Consider the following 21,422-nt stretch of genomic DNA (forward strand, 5'->3'; position numbering starts at 1 on the left):
CACCTCGCTCACGGAGATGCCAACTACCTCAAGGAACTGGTGCACGTGCTGGTGCATCACCAAGTGGTGAGCTACGAGCGATATCTACACGATGACCACGAACGGCTCGACCACAAACGCTGGAAACAGGTTCTGCAGCGCGACAACATGCGGGTGTTCACCGAACTCCAGAACGGCAAAAACTCGGACCCCGCGGAGGACCCGGACCTGTGCTTCATGAACCAGCAGACTGCTGAGTCGACTGAAGAAGTGCCGACGTTGTTAACGGTGGGCACCATGGAGGGCTCCTTGGACGACGCGATGTTCGGCTTGATGACCCCGACGGTAGGGTCGATGCGGCTCAAGTACTTCTACGTTGGAGACCGATTGGCGAATGGCGCCGTGTTGGCGACGATCGACAGTCCGTCGGCCACCAACCCGTTCCAGTCGCTCACGGTCAAGTGGATCGAAGGCTACCAACCCCCCGTACTCCGCTCCATCGTGAACAACCGCGACTTCGTGTATATGGAAGCCACGGGCTTCACCAAGCTCAGCGACGGTGAATTGGTCGGCTACCAATTGCAGCACTCGGTGCACTTCCCGCAGACGATCAAAGTGCGTGACAACATCCGGGGCACGATGTCGATCTGTGGCTTGTATCGCCAGAGGAACCACAGTGTCGTGGACGTATTCGCTAAAGCTTCGGTGAATTCGGGTGGTCGTATTGTTCGATCGCTTGCGGTGAAGTATGCATCGATTGCGTTGATTTCTGCTAGAAAAGTGGTGCATTGCGCTCACCTCAAGAAGCTAACGTGGTTGCTGAGACTTCGGGGTACGGATGCAACCGGCGCGTACATCCGTGGTGATGCAAAGTGTATCGGGTGTGGCCAGACACCCGGGGTTTTCGCCAACGGGATCGGGGCGTGCTCTCTCTGCAAACGGGCCTTATGCTCATCGTGCAGAGTGAAGATCGAACTGGGCTTTATCGGGCACGCGGGCGCTCTCGTGAAGAGCAAAATGTGGTTTTGCACGTACTGCCTCGATGAAGCAGCACGGACCAGTGCGCGTGCTGTCGCGTGTGGGGAATATGTGGGCATTAGGCTGACGGAGCAGACGCCATGGAGCAGTTGCCCGACGAATTCTAGCTCGCCGTCAAATTCCGAGCGCAGCGACGACTGGGGATCGCTCGAGTCCAAGCGATACCTCAACCTGTTGCCTAGATAGTTTAGGTAGTTAGTGAATTTAAAGTTTTTATTATCAAGCAACGCTATCCCTTTCCGTATTACTTCGAAGTAAGTAAAGAAGCCATTTGGTTTGCCCGTTTGGTCACAACAACAAACGTGTAGAGCTTTGGCGAGTTCCCCGCTCAGCATTCAACCACTGCTACATGTACTGTACCGCATTGTTTGAGTCAATTGGGTGGCAGGCATTACACGTTATGTGCTCCATTACGCACAGATTGATCGCTCAACAGAAGGTCTACCTGTACGTACCTCTTGCGCCTACCACATGAGCACTGTGGACGCGATGCCGTAGATGCAGTCAAGACAGGTACTTTTGGCATTCTACGTACACACATCCCGTACAAGCATAAGCATCTTCACGATCTTTGCATATTCTTGGCAATCAAGAATCTGTAAAATATCGTCAAGACGTTATTGATGATTCTTGGCAAGTTTTGAAGAAGTAGTGTTGCGGTAATTCATTTCACGCAATAAAAAAACTAACTAACTAGCGCAGCTCTGCCGATGGAACTATTATATTTACACATCGCCAACGCTCCTCGTCAACTCGAGTCCGACGAAGACGTGACGGAAAAATCGCTGCCAGAGCGGTAGATGCCTTGCCTCTTGGGGGCCAAGGTCTGATCCCTGGCAACTTGCAGCGCACTGATGTTGAGTGCGTCCTTGATGCACACCGGGCAGAACGTGACCTTGCGCTTCTCGTACTTGAGGTCGGGCTCCATAAACGTCAGCAGCTTGCGCACGCGGCACGCGCGACACACAGCTTGGAAGCAGAGCTTGCACGATCCACGCGTGGTGCTGAGCTTGCCGATTCTGCTGTGGCTGACCGAGGCGGTGCAGCTCACGCACTTGTCGTCGTTGCGCTTGGTGCCCATCTGCTTCTTCTGGGCGTTGCGGTGCTGCATAATCCACGCCAGCTTCTTCATCTCGCCGCAATGGGCGTAGTCCGTGCACGACAACAGCATGGACGCGACCGGGTGAAGCAGCAGAGACTTCAACACGGGACCTCCCGGTTCGCACGCTCCGGTCGCGTACATTTCGACCGAGTGGTCTCGCTCTTGGCGGAAGAACGCGCACAGGTGGCAATTGCCACGCACGAGGTTCGGCAGCTCGGGGGCCTGAGGGAGGCCGATCGAGTGTTGAATGTGGTATCCGATCTGCTCGCCGCCCTTGGTGCGTAGGATACCAGTGGCTTCCATGTAGACGAAGTCTCGGTTCTTGACCATTTTAGTCGAGCCTAGAGGCAGGTCCAGCTGCATCCACTTCAACACCAGCGACTGCAACGGATCTTCCGGTGTGGGCCTGACAATGGTAGCCAGCACCGACGCGCTGCTGATGTCATCAATGTAGGACGCCTTCAGGCGCATGGCCTCCAACGTGGGGCTGATGACGCCGAACATGACGTCCTCGAGTCTGCCTGGGATGGAGCCCTCGCAGAGGATCACGGGCATGTTGGTCACCTCCTGCTCGTCCCCCTTCGCGGACTGGCGCTCGCTCTTGTCCTTGGAAGAGCTCTTGTCCTTGGAAGAGTCCCGCTCGGAGTACAGACGAGCAGTGTCCTTGGCCTTGAAGAGCTTCCAGCGGTTGGCGTCAACCTTGCGGTTGTTGGCCCTGAATTCCTTGTAACGCGGCAGTTGTTCCTCGACGAAGGTCATCACGAGCGCCTGCAGCTCGGCCTTGTCGGCCACCGACAACTCCAACGCCGGGAAGAGGTTCCGTACGAAGCGGTCTTTCGCCATTGGGTCTCGAGCAGACAGACAAGCTTGGTTCCTCCGCGCAAATGAGAAAGTGTTTGGCTGGCTGGCTGGCTGGCTGGCTGGTGAACTGTAGTCGAGGCCCTGCCGGGCCTCACGCCAAATCCAGTGCACGCGTCAGTGCTCGATCGCCGTGCAGGCTCAGGCTACATATTGCTGACGGATTTGAGGCTCCGTTCGGACAGACACACACAACCATCACTGTCGGAAGGTACATGTACATGTAGAAATTTCGGGACCACGGCGCGTGACTGATGAGTCCACATCGCTGGCATCCAAGCACCACGAATCGTGGGGTCCTCGATACAACTCGCGTATCGACGCATTTATCTGTTGCCCCGGGGGTTCCTGTGATCGTTGAGTCGGCTTGCGTCGAGTCTGCCCCGGCGTACAGTACATGTATCGACTGCCTATGCTTTTCAGAGACCCCTACCGTAACGGTAACCGTTGGGCCAACGTGCTGCTTGAGCAGGTGGCATTGAGCGGGTGGCGTGCGCGCTCGAGGCGGTGAAAGACGCTGCAGCCGCTATCTCCGGATTGGGAGGGCCAACTCTCTGCTTGTCGGTCACACGAGCGATCCGAACTCTCGGCACCGCGACTTGCTTACATCTTGACGAGACTTAGTCGAACGTAAACGCGGTGCTCTGCGCGGTCGAAGTCTGTCGACGCCTGTGTGGCTGGGGACCGCCACGACGCTGCCGTTCGCGCATGCTTCAACGAAAACTAAGTCTCCCCTCGCTGCTGTTTAGTGGTTGTACGGGTCAAATATGGTGCAGCTAGAATTTTTTAACGTTTCAATCCCGTGACGAGCGCCGTTCGTGTCTTGCTCCCGATCATGCCAAGCTGGCCGTCACCAGTTGTTGAAGTTGTTGAAGCTGCTTCGAATGCTGTACACAGTAAAAGATATATTGTGCCGGCAAAGCCGAGCGAAGGGAAAGGTAGGATTCCGGTTGCCAACGGAGCAATGCCACGGGATCTCGGCGTAAACGCCTCTGACCGCAGCCTCGATTGATGTTCCGTCCTACCTGAATCTGCTGAAATGACCGCGTCTGCAGTGAGGCTCAAGTCCGCGCGAAATTGACGCTTGTGCATCAAGGAGCAGAACATTCAGTCAAGCCTTTACTGGTTCTTGTCGCGGTGTTGCATCTTGGGATGGCGTCGGGAGATGGAACTCAGGTTCTGTTCTGGAGCGTGGCTGATGTGTCCCAGTGTTGATGCAAAGGGCTCACGTACCAATCTGCGAAGTCGCATGCATGGCATTACCGCAAATGAAACGTCTCAAAACCGAAGTCATCTTATAGTTTGAGCATATTTGGACGTCTCCACCTTAAAGTTTGCGATGCAGACACCATTGTTTCGCTTTCGACGCTCGATATAGGTGGCCCTTGCTTCGCATCGTCTCGACATGAGCTTGGCCGCCATGGGAAGCGCTGACTGTCAAAACGACAGTCAGTTCAATCAACTCGACACTTGCCAAACAGCAACATCTCTCGAAAGAGATAATTGACACCAAGAGATGCCTTCCTGCAGCAATCGACATCAACGCCTTCACACCATGTGCATACTCGGATGCATGACGCTATTGTTGATGGCCACTTGCTCAGCAAACCTCGCAGGCTCCGAGGTTATTGCGTGTACGACTGATCAAGCCGGCTCCGGTGGCAGTAAACCAAGTGAGGCGACAGAGATCCCGACCTACCCAGGCCAACCGGGATTGATACCTGCAATTACTCAACATTCATCGAGCAGTGGATCTAGCGGTTCCAATCTACGCACAGTGAATGTTGGCATGGGCTGCCCTGAGTTCCAGATCGCTTTCGATAGCGCAACACCCGGCAACACCCTACCATTCAAGTCGTTCACGCTGACAAAAGGAACTGGATACGCTTACGTGGAGCTCCACTTCAGCAAGTTTTGGGTCCCGCGTGAAACGTCGGTGGTGCTTCGTGCAGTGGAAGGCTACGACGTGGCGGACACCAAGTTAAATATCTCCACAGACTACCCCAGTGGCCGGGCGTACAGCGATGTCGTTGCACCTCTAGTACTCTCGAAGGAGTTTCGTATTGAATTCTACCGCAACGAAGGAAGCCGCAACACCACAGACGTCGACATCACCACGGACGACTTCAATGTGACTGACAGTCAGTCGAAGTGCTTCGGATTCGTGGTCGATTCGTACTACTACGTTCTGGTGGATGATAACAACCCGCTCGTCGCTACTGTAGAGTCTGTTTGCGCAGCGGACAACACGAACGAGGCCATTTGCTACTACGATGACAGTTCAACCCGTGCGGCATACTTAGCTGCTCGATCTGTGGCTCGGCTGTTCATCACAAAAGGCGCAACCTACGGGTACTTGCGACTGAAGACACGCGCTGGTATCGTGGGCGAACAACTGTACATTCCTCAACATCCTTTGGGTAACAGGAAGCGCATTGCACTAGTAGATGACTACACCAGCAACGTAGCGTTATTGAGTTTGAGCGCTACGTCATGTGGAACGACAGGGTATTCGTACAGTGGAGATACTCACAGCGGGTCGTCAGGTTCACCTGTTCTGTCCTATTCAGATCACGGCGTCGTGGCACTTCACCACTGCGGCGATATGCGTGGAAACACTGGCATCCCAGCGAAAAGCATCGTCGCCGACTTGAAGGCGAGTGGTATTGATGTCGCCGCCTTCGACGGCGTTGACGATGAATCGAGTCCCTCGACGAATTTTGAGCGGTTCCCAGCTTACACTCCGCCTGTGCCCGCTGTCGTTTTGCCTCTAACTACACGACTAAAGCAGGACGGTGCCATCTCCCTCGCCGCTGGATTTGTCAGCATTGACAAGGTGGAGTTCACGTTGAGCAAAGATACTGACATCGTGTTCAACGTGTTTTCCGTCGAAATGGCGGACAACGATACTTTCGTCGACCTGAACGGCGACTGCAAAGCCACGTACCTGGATTCAATGATCTATCTCTTTCCAGCAGGAGATTCGATACCCGTCTTCTGTGCTGACGATGGCAATGTTGACGGTACTCTCAAAGACGGATCGGTCAGTTTTCGTGATCCGTACAAACGCACCTTCCTCAAGAAAGGTTCATACATTCTGGCGATAGCTCCTACGGGCTCAAGCGAGGAAGATGCACTTGCAGGCAAAACCAAAGCTGACTATTCTCCAGAGCTTTACACTTGCAGAGCACGTGGCTCATACGGGTCCTACCGACTCGAGAATTCAAGCACTATAGGCGACAATCCCTTCACATTTACCAGACTCCCTCGAGCTGTTATGATTAACCCGAAGTCATGCAAGAAGCCAACAGGACTAATTTGCTCCAGTTAGCGCGATTGTTTATAAAACACAATTTGTGTCGGCTTTCCATGTCAGCATGGCATTACATCGCTCAGGTAATCGTTCAATCTCCAAAAACCGGCTTAGAGACTCTATGAAGTGTGACGTCCCTTGTTCATTCAACGATGATCCAAACTGATGTATATGGATGTTCCTTCGATTCTTTCTCGTCCTCGAGCTGACGGGCGACACCAGTTTGTCTTGTCACCCTATTCATAGGCAACCACAAATCTTCCTCCATTCATCGATTCAGCTAGGACGAGGGTGTTTTCCCAACGTCAACCTGAAGGTCAGCATCAACGATACCGGTGGGCAGGCTCAGCTCAACCATGGATTCATTTGCCAAACGGCAGCACTTCGATCAATCAGCTCGCTCCATTACGCCTGAAACATGAGCGAAATAGTCCCAACAATTCACCATCGATTCGATGAAGAGTCTTCAAGTGGTGACAGCCACCAACGTTATCGAACGCTGGGGCGTACAGGCTTCGTCACGCTGTTGTTGGTGGCTGCCTATACTACGAGTCCAATGGATCGTAGTAGCAATCTCCGCAGTGCTGTTTTCACCCCGATGCAGACTGACGATACTGCAGGAGGTTGGACACCTGACACGGGAAGCTCCGGCATAAAATCCACAACATTAAACTCGACGAGCGAATCCAGACTGCGCACCTTGGATATCGGCATGGGCTGCCCGGAGTTCCAAGCCGCATTCGACAGCGCATCTGGAAGTCTCGCTCCATTCCGGTTGCTCACCCTTACTAAAGGCACCGGGTACGCCTATGTAGCTCTGCACTTCAGTAAACTCTGGCTGCCGCGTAGAACGTCCGTGGTGCTTCGTGCAGTCGAAGGCTTCGACACCCCAGATCGCACGCTTAATCTCTCCGAAAACTACCCAAGCGGTAAGAATTACGGCGACATTCTCGCGTCGCCGGTTCTAGCTAAAGAGTTGCGGATCGAGTTCTACCGCAGCGAAGGTGACTTTGACCCTATCGACGATGACCTTATCGCAGACACGTTCAGTGTGACGGACAGCGATTCAAAGTGCTTCGGCTTCGTGGTGGATTCCTACTTCTACGTTCTCATGGACGACACCAACCCCATGGTGGCCACCGATGAGTCTCGTTGCGCAGACGACAACACCAAGAGAGCCATTTGCTACTACAGCGACAACACCACTCAGACAGTGTACCTGGCTTCTCGAGCGGTAGCTCGCCTGAACACCCCAAGAGGCTCTGGTGAATCAGCGTTCTGCACAGGGTGGCTACTGGGTAATCAGGGACACATCATGACCAATTACCACTGCGTGTCTACAGATGCGGAAGCAGCGGGCACAACGGTGGAGTTCATGGTCGAAGATAGTGCGTGCAGCGAAGGTGTTTCGTGCAAATTGAACGAGTGTGAGGGTAAAATGGTGTCGTTCACGACAGAATTTATCCGTTCCAGTGAAGTTCTCGACTATGCGTTGCTCAAGTTACCGACCGATGGAGCGCAAACAGCTCAAACGTACGGGTACCTGCGACTGAAAACTCGTGACGGAGTGGTGGGCGAGCAGTTGTACATCCCTCAGCACCCAGTGGGCGGGAATAAACGAATCTCGCTTGAAGATGACTATGCCAGCAAGTTGGGGCTGCTGCGTTTGAATGCTAGTAACTGCGGCATAACTGGATATGCATACAACGGGGACACAAAAACTGGATCCTCTGGGTCACCGGTGTTGTCCTTTTCGGATCATGGTGTTGTGGCACTTCACCACTGCGGTGAAATGTGTGCCAACACTGGTATTCCTGCAAAAGATATTGTCGCAGACTTGAAAGCAAACGGAATCGATGTGGCTGCATTCGACGGGATTGACGATGGATCAAGCCACACGGCTAACTCGGAGCGTTTCCCTGCGTATACCCCACCAGTTCAAGAATCGACGTTGCCCCTAGTACCTCGTCTCACACTGGATGGGGCTATCATCCTTGCTTCGGGCTACGTCAGTGTTGACAAAGTGGAGTTTACTCTCAGCCGGGACACTGACGTGTCCTTCGCAGTAGTTTCCGCCGAAATCGCAGACAACGGCACCTTCATCGACCTGAACGGCGACTGTCGCGCTTCATACCTGGACTCGATCATTTACTTGTTCCTCAACGACAGTTCAACTCCGGTCTTCTTCGCCGACGATGGCGACCTATCTGGAAACGTCGAAGATGGGTCTATCAGCTATCGCGACCCGTACAAGCGAACTTTCGTCAAGAGAGGTTCGTACGTTTTAGCTGTAGCGTCAATGGGGTCAAGTCAAGACGACGCACTTGCAGGGAAAACCAGAGCCGATTATCCACCAGAACTTTACACATGCCAAGCGCGTGGCTCGTACGGCTCCTATCGACTTCAAATCTCCAGCACTTTCGGCGACAACCCCTTCACCTTCACAAGGCTACCCACAGCTATTGGTATTGATTTGACGTCGTGTCACAAGGTAGCCGAAGATATTTGCTCAACTTGAATTCCATTTTTTTTTTTTTTTCTTCTGTAAGTCTGCGTTTAGTAAGCGAGTTTTGGGGATAAACAGCGTGTTGGCCACGTTGAAGAGGTCCAGCCGCAAATCCTGCATCGTCCATCCCTAATTAAGCCTAAAGCGCTAAATCGGGGTGGGGCCAATCAAAGCAAAATGGCCGAGTCGCTGCTCCAGGGCCGCGTGTACCTGGCCTTCGACGACTTCTCCCGGGCCGGCAAGCGTGCGTCTCTCTGTGCATCCGCCTGCATGTTGTTGCTCTCTCTTCGCTCTTCTCATTGATGGCCGTGTCTCGGGTGTAGATGTCCTGCAGTTGGCCAGATTCAACGGAGTGCAAGTGTCCCCGGTGGCCCGGGCCACAGTGGAGACCCTGCTAACTGCAGAGCTGGCCCCCTTCGTCCAGATCCACCAGTGGGCCGACGCCCAGGCCACTCTAATTGCCGTGGCCAGTGTTGAGGTGACAACGGCCCAGCGATGGGAGCTGGCCGACGCCCTGGTGGCCGCTCTGAGTCGGGCCAACGCCCAGAGTCTCACGATCGTGGCGGCCCTGCACTTGCCGTACGCCAAGGACGACGGCCTCAACGTGTTCTACAGTGGCCTCAACGCTGAGGCTGCTGCGGACGACCAAGTGGATGTGGCCAAGGTGGCCCCGGCCGATCCGACCTGGGAGATCAAGGACCCGTGGCTGGCCGCACTGCTGCACTTTGTCAAGGTGGAGCAGTGGCCGCGCACGCACCTGCTGTTGGCCAAGGGGTACAAGCCCGGCCGCGACCTGGCCGGCACCTATGAAGCTGTGGACGCGCTGGCCAAAGCTCTGCAGGTCTTTACCAAGGAGCAGGTGACGGTCGACTCGCAGGAGGTGCAGCGAGAGCTGCCTCGGCTGCTGGCCAAGGAGAAGATTGCTTCATCCACCGCAGGTGACGACCACCTCACGCTGCTCTACCATTAGACTCGGACGCCTAGAGGTTAGATGAAATGAATGCCATGCAAGAAGTGCGTGTTTGTGTCGATCGATGCTCGATACGTTCAATGGAGCTGCACATTTTATCCATTTCCCGCACTGATTTTCTCGTGTTCAGGTCTGCCATTCATTGCTTTTTGATTGTGGGCTCGCCTTCTGTCTTCGCGCCTCCTGCTCTCGTCATGTCCGCAGTCGCTGTCAGCTAGCGTTCCTGTCCTCGACGTACGACACCAAACAAGCAACTACTGTAGTGGTTGGTGCTCGATCTACTCCATGAGCAGCACGACCTTGCGCTTCGTTGTGCGGTTCACAGCGGCGTGCAGGGCGTCGTCGAAGTCCTCGAACTTATATGTCTGAATCCACGTGCGCAGCTTGCCGGCCTCCACGAGGCCCGCGAGCTCCGAGAGCATGGCGGCGCGCTCCTCGACCGTCGAGTCCTCGACCCACTGGCTGAGCCAGAAGCCCTTGAGCGTGATGTCGTGGAAGATGAGCGAGCCCGTGCCCACGGCCACGGCCTCCTTGCCCATGCCGCCGTACGTGACGTGCACGCCCTTCTTGGCCAGCACCTTGGCCATGTCCAGGCTGGTCTTGCCGCCCACGCAGTTGAGCGCGAGCTTGGGGGCAGGCAGGTCCGAGATGAGCTCCTTGAACTTGGCCGAGCCGGCGTAGTCGGCGGTGCACACGACGGTGGCGCCCAGGCCCTTCAGGTGCTCCACGGTCTCCTCGTACTCGCCGTCGTCGCGGATGATGTTGATGGTCTTGATGCCCCGCAGAGCGGCCAGCTGGATCACGGCCTGGCCCACGGCGCTGTTGGCGCCGTTCTGGATCACCACGTCGCCCTTGTTGAGCGTCGTGAAGTCGGCCAGCATGCGGTAGGCCGTGGCCGGGTTCACGGCCAGCGTGGCCGCGTCCTCCACCTTGATCTTGTCCGAAATTTTCATGACGGCGGCGCTGTCGGCCACAGCCTTGCTGCGCCAGGTGCCTGCAACGGTACAAGGCAAGAACCTTTAGCAACTTGTAACACTAGCCAAAACATTTTAACACCATGGTGTTAAAAATGAAAAAAAAAAGAGAAACTCACCGAAGGCAGCGCCCGTAGGGATGACGCGGTCGTTCACCTTGACGTTGGTAACGCCGGCGCCCACGGCCGTGACGACGGCCACACCCTCGTTGCCAGCCACGGCCGGGAACGTGGGCTTGATGGCGTACGCGCCCTGGATCTGGGACAGGTCGGCCACGTTGATCGGCGCGGCCAGGAACTTGAGCGCCACCTGGCCCTTGGCCGGAGCAGCCTCCTTGTCATCCGCCTCCGTCCTGTTGCAAGACGAAAAAAAAGTTTAGGTGGTGTTAAAGGTTAGCACCACTTAAACTTGTTTAGCACTGGCGTAAAGTTGCTAAACGCACTTGAGGACAGTGAGCGGGTGGCCGAACTCCGAGTAGCGGATCGTGCTCATGGAGCGCCTGCCCTGCGCGGACAGGCCCTTGGCGATGGAGGAGATCATGGTGGCGGCTGCGAACGTGGAGAGCTGAGCTGCTGTGCCGTCGAATAAGGGGCTGCGGCTAGCGGCTCGTGCGAGCCGCTCGTTTCTCTACATTTAGAGAATCGCAGTTTACTCGGTGTTTGTAATAAAAACAATAAATTTAGAGTTTATTCCGATGATCCAGACCATTTGTGTGCTACACGTCGATAACCCATTATTCAGCATAACATACGATAAAAGGAGGGTTTTAGGACGCCACACTTATTACCGTAAAAACCCGTCGTAAATACCCGTAAGAAGTGCGGCGGCGCTGCTCCAGCCAAAATTCAACCGACACAGCTACAGAAGAGCTCATTGTGACTTCGGTCGAGCAGGAGTCAAGTCTTATGTCTATATTGGTGCGGCGTGTTGAAGCAGTTCCCAATGATTAATTTAAAGTTTGAGATCCGTCAATTAGGCCTGGGGGGTCATCGTGCTCTTCGGGGCGCGGTGCTCGGGCCGATACTGTGGACGATTTTCTTGTTGACGGGAACCACCATTACAATAAACTGCACAGTAGAAGTAGGTCAACCAAAACTACAAGGAGCTTTCTCAATGATCAACTGATATTTAATCTTTGAGACCTGAACACCCATGTTGTCAACATGCGTTACTGAGAGAAAGCCACCCAACCAATTCTGCAGGGTCAATAGTACATGCTGCGTCGAGTGTTCGACGCGGCCCCCTTAGCAGTCTTTGAACACTTGTCGCCTGACCTGCCTGTCGGCGACGTCAATGGCCGAGCTGGCAATGCTGTATGCGTCGGGGCCTCGTCGATTGGCTCTGGTGCTGGAGTTTTTGCTGGTTTCTTGGTCTTCACTACCGGTGACTGGACTCGCGACGGGCTCTTCTTAGCTGGAGACTTGGTCACCGGAGACCCCGGTGGGAAGAGCTCTTCCAGCACGCTGCGCTTCTCACGAGTCCATTGGGAGAGATCGCAGCGTAGCTGGGCGAGTTTCTGTTGCGGCGGGTTGTGGAAGAGCAGCGACTCTTGCAACGCGTTCATGGTGCCGCTCATGTACTGCACGCGCAGCTGGCTCAGGTCTTCCTCCTCGAACACCAGCAACTCAACCAACGTCTGAGTGCGCACGGTGACTGGGGAGTGCTGGCCCGGCTGCAGGACGCTCAGCTCGCCGAAGAGCTGACCGCTGGCTAGCACAGCCACCGTGACTTCTTCCGAGTGCTGCAGCTTGGCAGCAGCAAGTGCCTGCGCGTTGCTCACGAGACGCGGGTTGGTGAGCATCCAGCCGTTGTCCAGCACCCAGGAGCCATCGCTCGACCGCGACGTGAGCGAGTCTTCCGACCTGCTGCCCCCAAGTCTGCTGGATGCGAGGGTTGAAGACCGATGCACCGTTGCGTGTGGTTTTGAATGGGGTACGGTGATGGTCTTGAGGACGTGGCAAACCCCCTTCTTGATGACGTAGAGCTGCTTCACCACCTCGCCAGCTTTCAGCGGGTCTTTGCTTGGGTCCACCAACTTGGACCCGGAGACAGCAGCCAAGGCCGCCAACATCTCGTCGGAGCACGTCTCGAAGGCGTGGCAGCGATGCAAAAACTGCAGTCGCTCTTCCAGAAGTCGCTCTTCGTGCTCTCGCAAGATGTTCAGGTACACGTCGACGTCCAGCAGCATGCAGTTCACCTCGTCCAAGCACGAAAAAGTGGCCAGCTCCTTCGGATGCAAACTCTGCACGGTTCGAGCTGCAGACCCCAAAGCTCGAAAGCTGTTGGACTGGAATCCGTTGTTGAGAGATCGGAGCGATGCAAGTAGCGGCGAGCTGGACCCGATTCGAGAACGCAACATCAGCTGCCGTTGCGCTCGATGGCGAAGCATGATCAGTCGACCGTCGCCATTTGTGGCGCTTGACGGCTCGAGACCGATGGTGTCGCCTTGGTATAGCGTACTGAGCTCGCGGGAGCTCGATTCATGAAGTGTCACCGTTTTGACGAGCGACGCCACGGCGTCGAGCACGACGTGGAAACTCGACGAAGCTTTGCCTTGATCTACCACAAGTTGGTCACTTTCAAAGCGATAATACGTGGCATCGCGCATACAGCGTTCGATCATGGCAGCTCGCATCCCGCGAAAAAAGCTCCAGCAACGCACTAATCGAGTGGCTTCGGCGACGTCGCTTACACTTCGCGTCCTCCCTGGATCCTGTTTCAGAAAATGCTCAAGCCAATCTTTGGTTTTGCTTTCCTGAGCCTCGTACGCCAAAGACGCCGCGGATAAGGTTGTGGTCTCCTGTTGTACTGGTTGTGAGATCGGACTGCACACGGCCTCGAGTAGAGTTGCTTGACTCGGATCTCTGGAGAGCGAGGCTGTTGGGTGGTGTCGAAGCGTGTCCAGCCAGGTGTAGTCGTTGATGGCTTCCTCGAACCTGCCCATTTCCTTTAGTACGCGAGCTCGGCTTTCAACAAAGAGAGGGTTCTTTGAGTCCAACTTCAGTGCTTTAGTCAAGTCACGCACGGCTTCAGCGTGCCGCCCCAATTTGTACAAGGCACATCCTCGGTTGTATAATGCAGGAGCAGCACGGTCCGGATCACTGCGGGAGCATGCCAAAAAATCATCCGCTGCTTGAGCATACTGTTGGAGTCGATACAACGCATAACCTCGGTTGTACTGTGTCGAAACGGAATGTTGAGCACTGGAGATGGAACCCCCACCTCCTGTTAATACCGGCGAGTTCAATCCCCCGATTACACCATACCCGGCTTGTTGTGACACCTTCTTCTTCAGAATCTGCGTAGACTTCGCAACGATGTCTTCAAACACTTGAGGTGATCGGTGGGTCATATTTCGAGCAGACAAGTCCGCGTCCTGCATTACACCAGACAAAACATTAGTGAGTACTCGAGTTTTTTTTTCTGATCAGCGTTTCCGACTCACCGTTGATAATTTCCCTTCGATGGGAGTCAAGCATTGCAATAGGATGGAAGGAAGCGGGTTTAATCGAGCGCCTCGAGCAGTTGCTTTCGTGCCATCGCTTGCATTGCCGCCAAATGCTACAGCTTTATCTGGTGGTGGAGGCATTGAAGCATGTCAAAATTTCATGTACATGCCGAAGCATTCTTGGGTCAGAATACCCAGCATCTATTTTTGCTGGAATACGTCAAGACTTGGCACAATTCTCACTGCAGCGCAACGAGGAAACTGACTAAAATCGAGCTGAGTACCATGAAAATGCTTTTTCGTGACAATCTACGACTGTGACAAGAACTACACGGCTGGTACAGCAGTCGAGTCAACTAGCTGCGCCGATCTCCTTGAGTCGGTCGGCGTACCGCAATGTGTTTAGTGTGTGGTTGCAGCTCTCCGAACAAGGCGATACCGTAGCGATCATGATAGTTTTCGAGTTTTGAGAGAGAAAACTGTCGCGGAGCAACTGAGTGAGTTTGCTTTGTCGGAACGGAATGTGAGCTGCTCCTCGATCCAACGCGCGGATGCATTCCTTGAGAGCCAACAAGCTTTTGTTGATCTCGGCGCCTTCCATCCGCGTGCTCTTCTTGTCGCTTTGAGTATCACTCGCACGCTCACTACCTGCGAGATCGACCATGGAGAGTCTTGCCAATGCGGATCCATTGTTATTGTCTGCAGCGTACAAAGTCACACGTAGAAGCGCATGCGATCGAGATGAATCGTCGTGAACTGCGTTGGCACTTGTAGCTCGAGCTTGCTCGCCGAGATGAACAAGCTCAAGCAATTCGTCCGCGCTAGTTGCTGGCAACTCCTTGAGTCCGGGTAACTGTACGGCGCCGTCGCCATCCTCCATTAGTTGTACGCGTGATCGCCCGTTGAGCAGATCGTTCACACTGTTCATGTAAATCTCGTAGAAGCTCACCCCGACGCTAACATGAGAGTTACGTCGACTTGATGACTCCTTCAACTCATCAAGTTGCTGGAATAGATCAACAGCAGCTTGGCGATAGATGGACTTCATCGTGTACGTTTTGCCAGAACCAGTCTGGCCATAAGCGAACACGGTCAAACTGGTCGTATCGCTGGAGGTTGCAGCTTCCGAGACGAGGTAAGGTACCATCGGCCCCACAGTTGCATCATAGACCTTGCTGTTTTCCTGTAGCTCGTCAAATACCCCATCAAATCGGAACTGGTGGTTCTCCAACGTCTCGGAGCAATCCACGCGAAGTTTAGGCTCATGGCACACAAGTTCACGTCGTAAAAGCGCCGACGTATTGTCGATCTTGACGTTTTGGCCTTCTAATGTAAAAAGGCAAGAGATGATGTCGTATCCTTTAGCCTTGAGTTCTTTCTTGGCAAGAGGGCGCTTACGGATAAACACTGATAGCCTAGGAGCATCTGAAGCATCCAGAAGTGTTGTCGGTGTTGGTGGAGGTCGTATGGACGAGCTTAGAGAAAGTGGAGGCAATTGCTGAAGCTGTTGCTGCTGTTGCTGACAGGGTGGAAGTGCATCCCGGTACTGTTGAATTAGCCGCCGGAACTTGTAACCTGCATCATCGCCATGTTCACGTAGCTCTTTTTCCACCCGACGTTTCTCCTGAGCTTGAAGCGCTCGACGAGCTTCGCGTTTGCGCTTGATCTCATTCAACGCGTCCATGGTCGACCGCTTCGTGTGAGGTTTAGCGTTGCGAGATTGTTCCCTTGGACCCTTTACATGTTGAGCGCGGCGGATTGCAGCGAGCCCAAAAGATTCCTGGTTGCTAAATGGGTCAGCGATCCGCTCATCAGCTCCAGCTAGACTGTCGCGCGATAATTCCCGAGAGAGTCTCTCACGGGATAATCGAACAGGGAGAGGTGGAGGGGACTTTGGAGGAGGTAATGGTGTCACGGGGCGATGCGACGCAACAGCTCGCCTTTTATCCGCTGATGACAGACGCAATGGATTCAGCGGGGTTCGTACTGGGGTCTTCAATCTTGGCGAGGTTGAAATTGTAGGAGAAGAAGGCTTGAGTATATGCTTCGGTGGTGAATACACTTTGGGTAGCTCGTTTGAGCGGTCTGGAGGAATATGTGCTGTAGGATCCGCCTGCTGTCTATCCGGTGGTGACTCCGCTCTCGGTGGCGCCGGTTGGAAATTTTTGGCTCTTGCTCGACGCTTAGCAAACGGGTCCATGATGGCACGCTCCTTCCATTTGTTCGACGCAGGCGGTGACCAGCCTCCATTGTTAACGCTGTCATCACTTGTGCCTTTTTTCCACGGGCGAAAGAATTGACCTCGAATCGGAGATCGATGCTGGGGACATCTGTCTTCTTGCTGGTTCGTTTCACTACCACTTCCGCTGCTAGTGGGGTCCTCGTCCTCTTCTTGCAAGGGCGTCTTCTTATGAGCATCAATTGATGTTGAAGCAGGACCCTCAGACCCGTTCGCAGCTTCAATCTGACTAGGATTCTGGTCAAAGCATTGCGTCGGCTCATGCTCAGCTTGTTGGTTTTCGATCGAGTGCTCTGGTTCAAGCTTGGGATCGTCATTTTCTTGGTATTGCTGGTGCACGTCGGCGTCAGGAATCTTGGAGGGGTGTTGCTTTGTGGCCAGGAAATACGGTCGGGGCTTTCTCCATCCTCCAGGCGGCGGTATGCTAGGCAGCAATCCGTAGTCGGAGTCAGCGCTCTCCTCCCGACTGTCACCTTGATGGACTGCGGATTGGTTTGAGCTTGCAGCCCATGGAGGGAGAGACGGTAATGGCGGAGGGGCCCGCTTGTCAGGTAAATGCCAACTTAGACCATGGTTTCTGCTACTTCCGCCGCTGCTGGTCCTAACTGATGCCACCATCGTGTGTCCCGACAGACCGATATCCCCAAGCTGCTGGTGCAGTTGACGCAGTGAGCTTCGACTTTCCATGCTGTAGTGAGACGACGTCCAACAGGGTGCAGCTTTGGCATTCCCAAGTCGATCCTCGGTCGATAAACTAAAGTCGCAGCGAAACTCACGCGCGACTCGGACACCCCGCAAAAATAAAGCCTCGTAAATGAAGACTGGCGAAACGGACCAACTTCAGTCTTGTGCCTTCATCCGCATCTACACTTGTGCCGGAATGGACCAGGATAAAGTACCTGCACAGACAACTCGGTGCTTTCAAACAGGCGATGGTCGTGGTTTCTTGAAATCTTGTCACGCATTGCAACGTCCGTTCATTTTTCAAGCGCACGGATCCTCGTCAAGCGTCGCAGCGTAGTCGATCTCTCAGCATGGCCTCATACGCAGCCTCAAGGCATGACTATGCCGATGACGACTCCGATGACGTGCAGAACATCTCAACGAAGCATGGCATGCACCACCACTTGGCTCCAGAGGATCGGGTCGACGAACAGGACAGCAGCGACGATGAGGAGGAGGACGATTCCTCCACGAACCAATCTGTCGTGGTGTCGGCCTTGTCGGAGGAGACCATGGCTGTCATGACCCAGATCTTCGAGACGCTGTACCAGGAACACCCGCTTCAAGTCGCCAAAAAAGCTTCGAGAGAGGAGCGGCGCGAACGTGAGTACATCTCCATGAGCCTAGTATACGGCGAGATCGCCTTCGTGCCGTTCAAAGTGGTGCTGGACGTGCTGAAGCGATGGCACCACGTGCTGAAGAAGCCCGGCGGGACGTTTCTCGACATTGGCTCTGGCAGTGGTAAAGCTGTCTTTGCTGCAGCTCTGTTGCACGATTTCGACGCTTGCTACGGCATTGAGGTGCTTGAGGGACTCCACGCCATCTCTCAAGAAGTACTGCAACGCTGGGAGAAGCTCATCAAACCGAATTTCGCGCTGTCCATGCAGAAGAAGCGAACGCGGATTTCGTTCACGCAGGGAGACGCACTGGTCGTGGACTGGCCGGCCAATGTTGATCTGGTGTTCTTGAACTCGACGTGCTTTGGCGAGCGACTGATGCACGCGTTGTCCCGCAAACTCACTCAGTGTTGCAAGTCCGGGGCTATCGTCATCACGGCCACGCACAAGCTGCCGGACGCACAGAACTTCGTTGAGCTACGACAGCTCACGGTCACGCAGGAAGCTTGGGGCGACGCCACCTGGTATCTGCACCGCAGGAAATGAGTCTGGAAGCGGATGGAACACAGGAATGGCAAAAGGGCTGTACGCATTGCTGTAACGGGATCTAATACACGGCTATGGACATCGTCGCCTGGTGACGCCCGTTGCTCCGATTTACGTGGTTCATACTGTGCTGCAGTGGAGATAATTTGCTTGGTCATTAGCTTGATGAATGAACAGCGGTCCGCAGCTTTAATCGTTGGTCTGGATGCGTCCACACGTCGGGCATTTCAGCGACTCGTTCAGTTTCGGCACGATGCACTCGTCGTGGAATTGATGGCCACAGCTCAGCGTCGTCAGGTAGTACGTCGCAGCTCGTCGTCGACTTGCACTGGTGCTGCTGCGTCGGGAGCCACCGAAGCTGTTAGCACTGCCCGCATTACCTGAAGGCTTGAGCGTCCCTAACCACGGCGGGGTGAACACGCCACTGTTGCTGCCCGTGCTGTTGCTGTTGCTGTTGCTCCGCGAGAGCGGTGGCCCACCGTTCGAGCCAATGGATCTGCTGCTGTCTTCCTCGGACAGACTGGACACCGTGAGCGCCGAGGACGACGTGGAGCTGCCGAACGCGACGCCACACAGCGCGGACCCGCAAATCCCGCAGTTGCCAGCGTTGAGGTCGTTCACGACGTCGTCGTCCGTCACGGACCCTCGCAGCGAGTTGGTGAGCGACGACTGCCTGCTGAACTGCTGCTGCTTGACCGACGACTCGCGCTCCATGAGCTGCAGCTTCTGGGGCGTGGCCGGCTCGTCCCACTTGGTGCTGTAGCCGCCGCTCCTCCTGAGCAGCGACATCCGGTCCTCGGGCGCCAGCACCGAGGACTTGGCGGGGTTCCCGAGCCCGTACTGGTGCAGCGCGTCGCCGTAGATGAACTCGACGAGCTCGTCGGCGAACGTGGTCATGACCACGGAGCAGCAGAAGTTCTTGCGGTCCGACAGGAAGCCGTAGAGCGCGGCGAAGAACCGCTCGAGCGACTGCTTGCGCTGCTCCACGACGCGGTCGCTGGAGAAGAAGACGATCTTCTTGGGGAAGTAGCTCTTGAGGAACCCGTAGAGCCACGGGCAGTCGGCGTCGCAGAAGTGGCCGTGCTGCAGCTTCTTGAGCAGCCGCTGCTGCAGCTTGCGGTACTCGTCGAACGAGCGCGCGTGGCGCCACGCCGCGCCCAGCTCGCTGTGCCGCACTGTCATGACGTAGCGCACGTCCGCGTGCTTCTTGGTCACGGACAGCTCGAGCGTCACGAGCTCCAGGTACTTGACGGCGGGGGGCACCTGTGCGTCCTCGACGTCGTTGGCGTCGAAGCCGCTGCTCTTGCGCCCGGAGAAGCTCAGCCGCGACGAGGATGCGGCCAGGCTCGGCGCGCCTTCGGTCAGCGAGCGCTTGCGGGCGCTGGAGCTGGCCCGGCGGCGCTGGCGGTGGGCCAGCGCCATGGACAGCTCCGGCGAGTACATCATGATGGGGGGGGGGGTCTACTAGCCAGTCAAGAAGTGGCCCGTAATCTGCTTGACGCGCGCAATCCTCTATACGTAGATGGCTACAGTTTTTTTTGCTGTTCTAAGTTCGTAGTCGGAGTTGGGGGTTAGTTGCTTGTAGCCTGTTGCTTGTTGCAGCGCTCTTCTTGTCTGTTGTGACGAAATGCCGAACTGCCTGCCTCGCCTGGCAAAGCTTGGCAGCTTTTCTGTGCGGTGACTGAGGGATTTCAGGCGGTGGGGGGAAAAAGGAAGGAGCCGGAAAACCTGCATGCTCCTTGCAGTTGGCGTTGGCGCTTCGTAACGATCGGCATGGGAGGGGAATGCGGTTCGAGGATGTGAGGTGGAGATGTTTTATATGGTAAATTTCGTTCGCGGTAAATTAGAAAATGATGATGTCACGGGTTATTGCAGGCGCATGTGTTCTGAGAGCTTGGAGGTGGTAACAACATCAGGCACTTTCAATCGGAACCAGATGGCCGCGTCGTCGCATCGTACAGAGATTGCACAGGGGTATTAGTGATCGAAGGTCTGGTGATGCCCTCTAGCAGCACCGTATATTCAGTTTTTTCGACGTTGAGCCCGGCAGTGGCATCTAGCAGCACCAAGGCGACGCCAACGCACTACGCACAGTAACGTAGAGGTTCTCGGCTACAAACGCGCAGATCGACTAAAGCTCGGGGACTCACGACGGCACGAAAGCTTCAGTTTCGATTGAAAACGCGGATTTAGCCATATCCACTTCCACTTCAACGTGCGCGGCACCAGTTCAACGGACTCGCAACAAAACTCGCTGGGCAGCTTTGTCTGGTAGTGTGAGCTACCCGGCGTTTTATTACAGCGTCGCTGGGAAAGTGTAGATCCCGAGCTGAACGCCCACGCTTCGACTGGTTGGGCGAGAGGGTTGCCGCACGGTATCCAGCAGCACAGAGGCGACGGCTCAGTTCGCTGGTCGCTGAGATTAATGGAGTCGACTAGCCAACGCCAGCCTGTCTCCAAATCCGTGCCACTCGTGCTGAATGCCGTGAGCTTTACCGCCGATAAATTATTGGTTGAGCGAGCTGTTGCTGGCTGCAACTCGATTGTCTCGCTCGACTGTGCAACGCATTGTACTTTAAAGTGGCTCGCTGCTGAAGCAGCGAAAAAATGTGGCTAGCATTTACAGTAGCATACGCGAAGTAAGATGTGAGTTCTGAAGCAAGCGGTCACGGACGGCATTACCTCGACCGTATGGGTAATACGTAGTAACCATGGTGCAAGGTTATGTAAATGTATTTAGTTTCCTCCGTTGGGTGGTTTTTGTGCCGTCGCGATCTCTTGTGTGTTATCTTCGGAATAACTCTCATATCCTATAGATATGGATATCTTAGGTCCCATGACAGCAAACTGTTAATTTGTGCCTGTATTTTGCGTCGAGTAAGGGTAAAATTAATAGTGATTCTATTAAGCTCCAAGCGCGTAGTCTCTCACGTATTTAATGTAAAACAATCTGTTTGCATCGTTCGTCGCTGCTCCCTCCACATGCAACAACTTGTAGACCTTGATAGGGTCCGTTAGCTCCGAGAGCCAACGGCTCAGCAGCGCATCCAATAGTTCCGTCGCAATTTGCTTCGTCTTAGGGACCTTCTCCGCCATAACAAGAACCGTT

The 21,422-nt window shown here is 54.8% G+C and overlaps 8 protein-coding genes across 10 annotated transcripts; 3 read left to right on the forward strand and 5 right to left on the reverse strand.

Annotated features, from left to right (window-relative positions):
• Positions 1-1,765: 1,765 nt before the first annotated feature.
• On the reverse strand, positions 1,766-2,962 carry IUM83_03534 (Ethylmalonyl-CoA decarboxylase; the record flags this gene model as incomplete). The annotated part of the gene is made up of 1 exon (XM_067927543.1): positions 1,766-2,962. One exon carries the CDS (start codon positions 2,960-2,962, stop codon positions 1,766-1,768), a length of 1,197 nt encoding a protein of 398 aa, XP_067795304.1.
• Positions 2,963-4,766: 1,804 nt separating this feature from the next.
• IUM83_03535 (WRKY transcription factor 19) lies at positions 4,767-8,808 on the forward strand (the record flags this gene model as incomplete). The annotated part of the gene is made up of 2 exons (XM_067927544.1): positions 4,767-6,063; positions 7,106-8,808. 2 exons carry the CDS (start codon positions 4,767-4,769, stop codon positions 8,806-8,808), a joined length of 3,000 nt encoding a protein of 999 aa, XP_067795168.1.
• A 165-nt stretch (positions 8,809-8,973) lies between these two features.
• On the forward strand, positions 8,974-9,766 carry IUM83_03536 (uncharacterized protein; the record flags this gene model as incomplete). The annotated part of the gene is made up of 2 exons (XM_067927545.1): positions 8,974-9,040; positions 9,120-9,766. The coding sequence occupies 2 exons, from the start codon at positions 8,974-8,976 to the stop codon at positions 9,764-9,766; spliced, it is 714 nt and encodes a 237-aa protein (XP_067795302.1).
• A 278-nt stretch (positions 9,767-10,044) lies between these two features.
• IUM83_03537 (Trans-2-enoyl-CoA reductase) lies at positions 10,045-11,280 on the reverse strand (the record flags this gene model as incomplete). The annotated part of the gene is made up of 3 exons (XM_067927546.1): positions 10,045-10,760; positions 10,860-11,092; positions 11,183-11,280. The coding sequence occupies 3 exons, from the start codon at positions 11,278-11,280 to the stop codon at positions 10,045-10,047; spliced, it is 1,047 nt and encodes a 348-aa protein (XP_067795380.1).
• Positions 11,281-11,944: 664 nt separating this feature from the next.
• IUM83_03538 (uncharacterized protein) lies at positions 11,945-13,375 on the reverse strand (the record flags this gene model as incomplete). Its single annotated transcript, XM_067927547.1, has 1 exon — positions 11,945-13,375. The coding sequence occupies one exon, from the start codon at positions 13,373-13,375 to the stop codon at positions 11,945-11,947; it is 1,431 nt and encodes a 476-aa protein (XP_067795170.1).
• Positions 13,376-14,453: 1,078 nt separating this feature from the next.
• Positions 14,454-15,872, reverse strand: IUM83_03539 (sporangia-induced kinesin-like protein; the record flags this gene model as incomplete). 3 transcript variants are annotated; one of them, XM_067927548.1, is made up of 2 exons in its annotated part: positions 14,454-14,464; positions 14,546-15,872. In XM_067927548.1, the coding sequence occupies 2 exons, from the start codon at positions 15,870-15,872 to the stop codon at positions 14,454-14,456; spliced, it is 1,338 nt and encodes a 445-aa protein (XP_067795212.1). The 3 variants fall into 3 exon arrangements, with proteins under 3 accessions (XP_067795212.1, XP_067795210.1, XP_067795211.1); XM_067927549.1 differs by lacking the exon at positions 14,454-14,464 and having other exon boundaries at positions 14,541-14,887; positions 15,053-15,872; XM_067927550.1 differs by lacking the exon at positions 14,454-14,464 and having other exon boundaries at positions 14,541-15,872.
• A 1,589-nt stretch (positions 15,873-17,461) lies between these two features.
• Positions 17,462-18,313, forward strand: IUM83_03540 (Histone-lysine N-methyltransferase; the record flags this gene model as incomplete). The annotated part of the gene is made up of 1 exon (XM_067927551.1): positions 17,462-18,313. One exon carries the CDS (start codon positions 17,462-17,464, stop codon positions 18,311-18,313), a length of 852 nt encoding a protein of 283 aa, XP_067795531.1.
• A 189-nt stretch (positions 18,314-18,502) lies between these two features.
• Positions 18,503-19,759, reverse strand: IUM83_03541 (uncharacterized protein; the record flags this gene model as incomplete). The annotated part of the gene is made up of 1 exon (XM_067927552.1): positions 18,503-19,759. One exon carries the CDS (start codon positions 19,757-19,759, stop codon positions 18,503-18,505), a length of 1,257 nt encoding a protein of 418 aa, XP_067795376.1.
• Positions 19,760-21,422: the final 1,663 nt, after the last annotated feature.

The sequence above is a fragment of the Phytophthora cinnamomi genome, assembly GCF_018691715.1.
Source record: "Phytophthora cinnamomi strain GKB4 chromosome Unknown Contig21, whole genome shotgun sequence".
Taxonomy (NCBI): Eukaryota; Oomycota; class Peronosporomycetes; order Peronosporales; family Peronosporaceae; genus Phytophthora; species Phytophthora cinnamomi.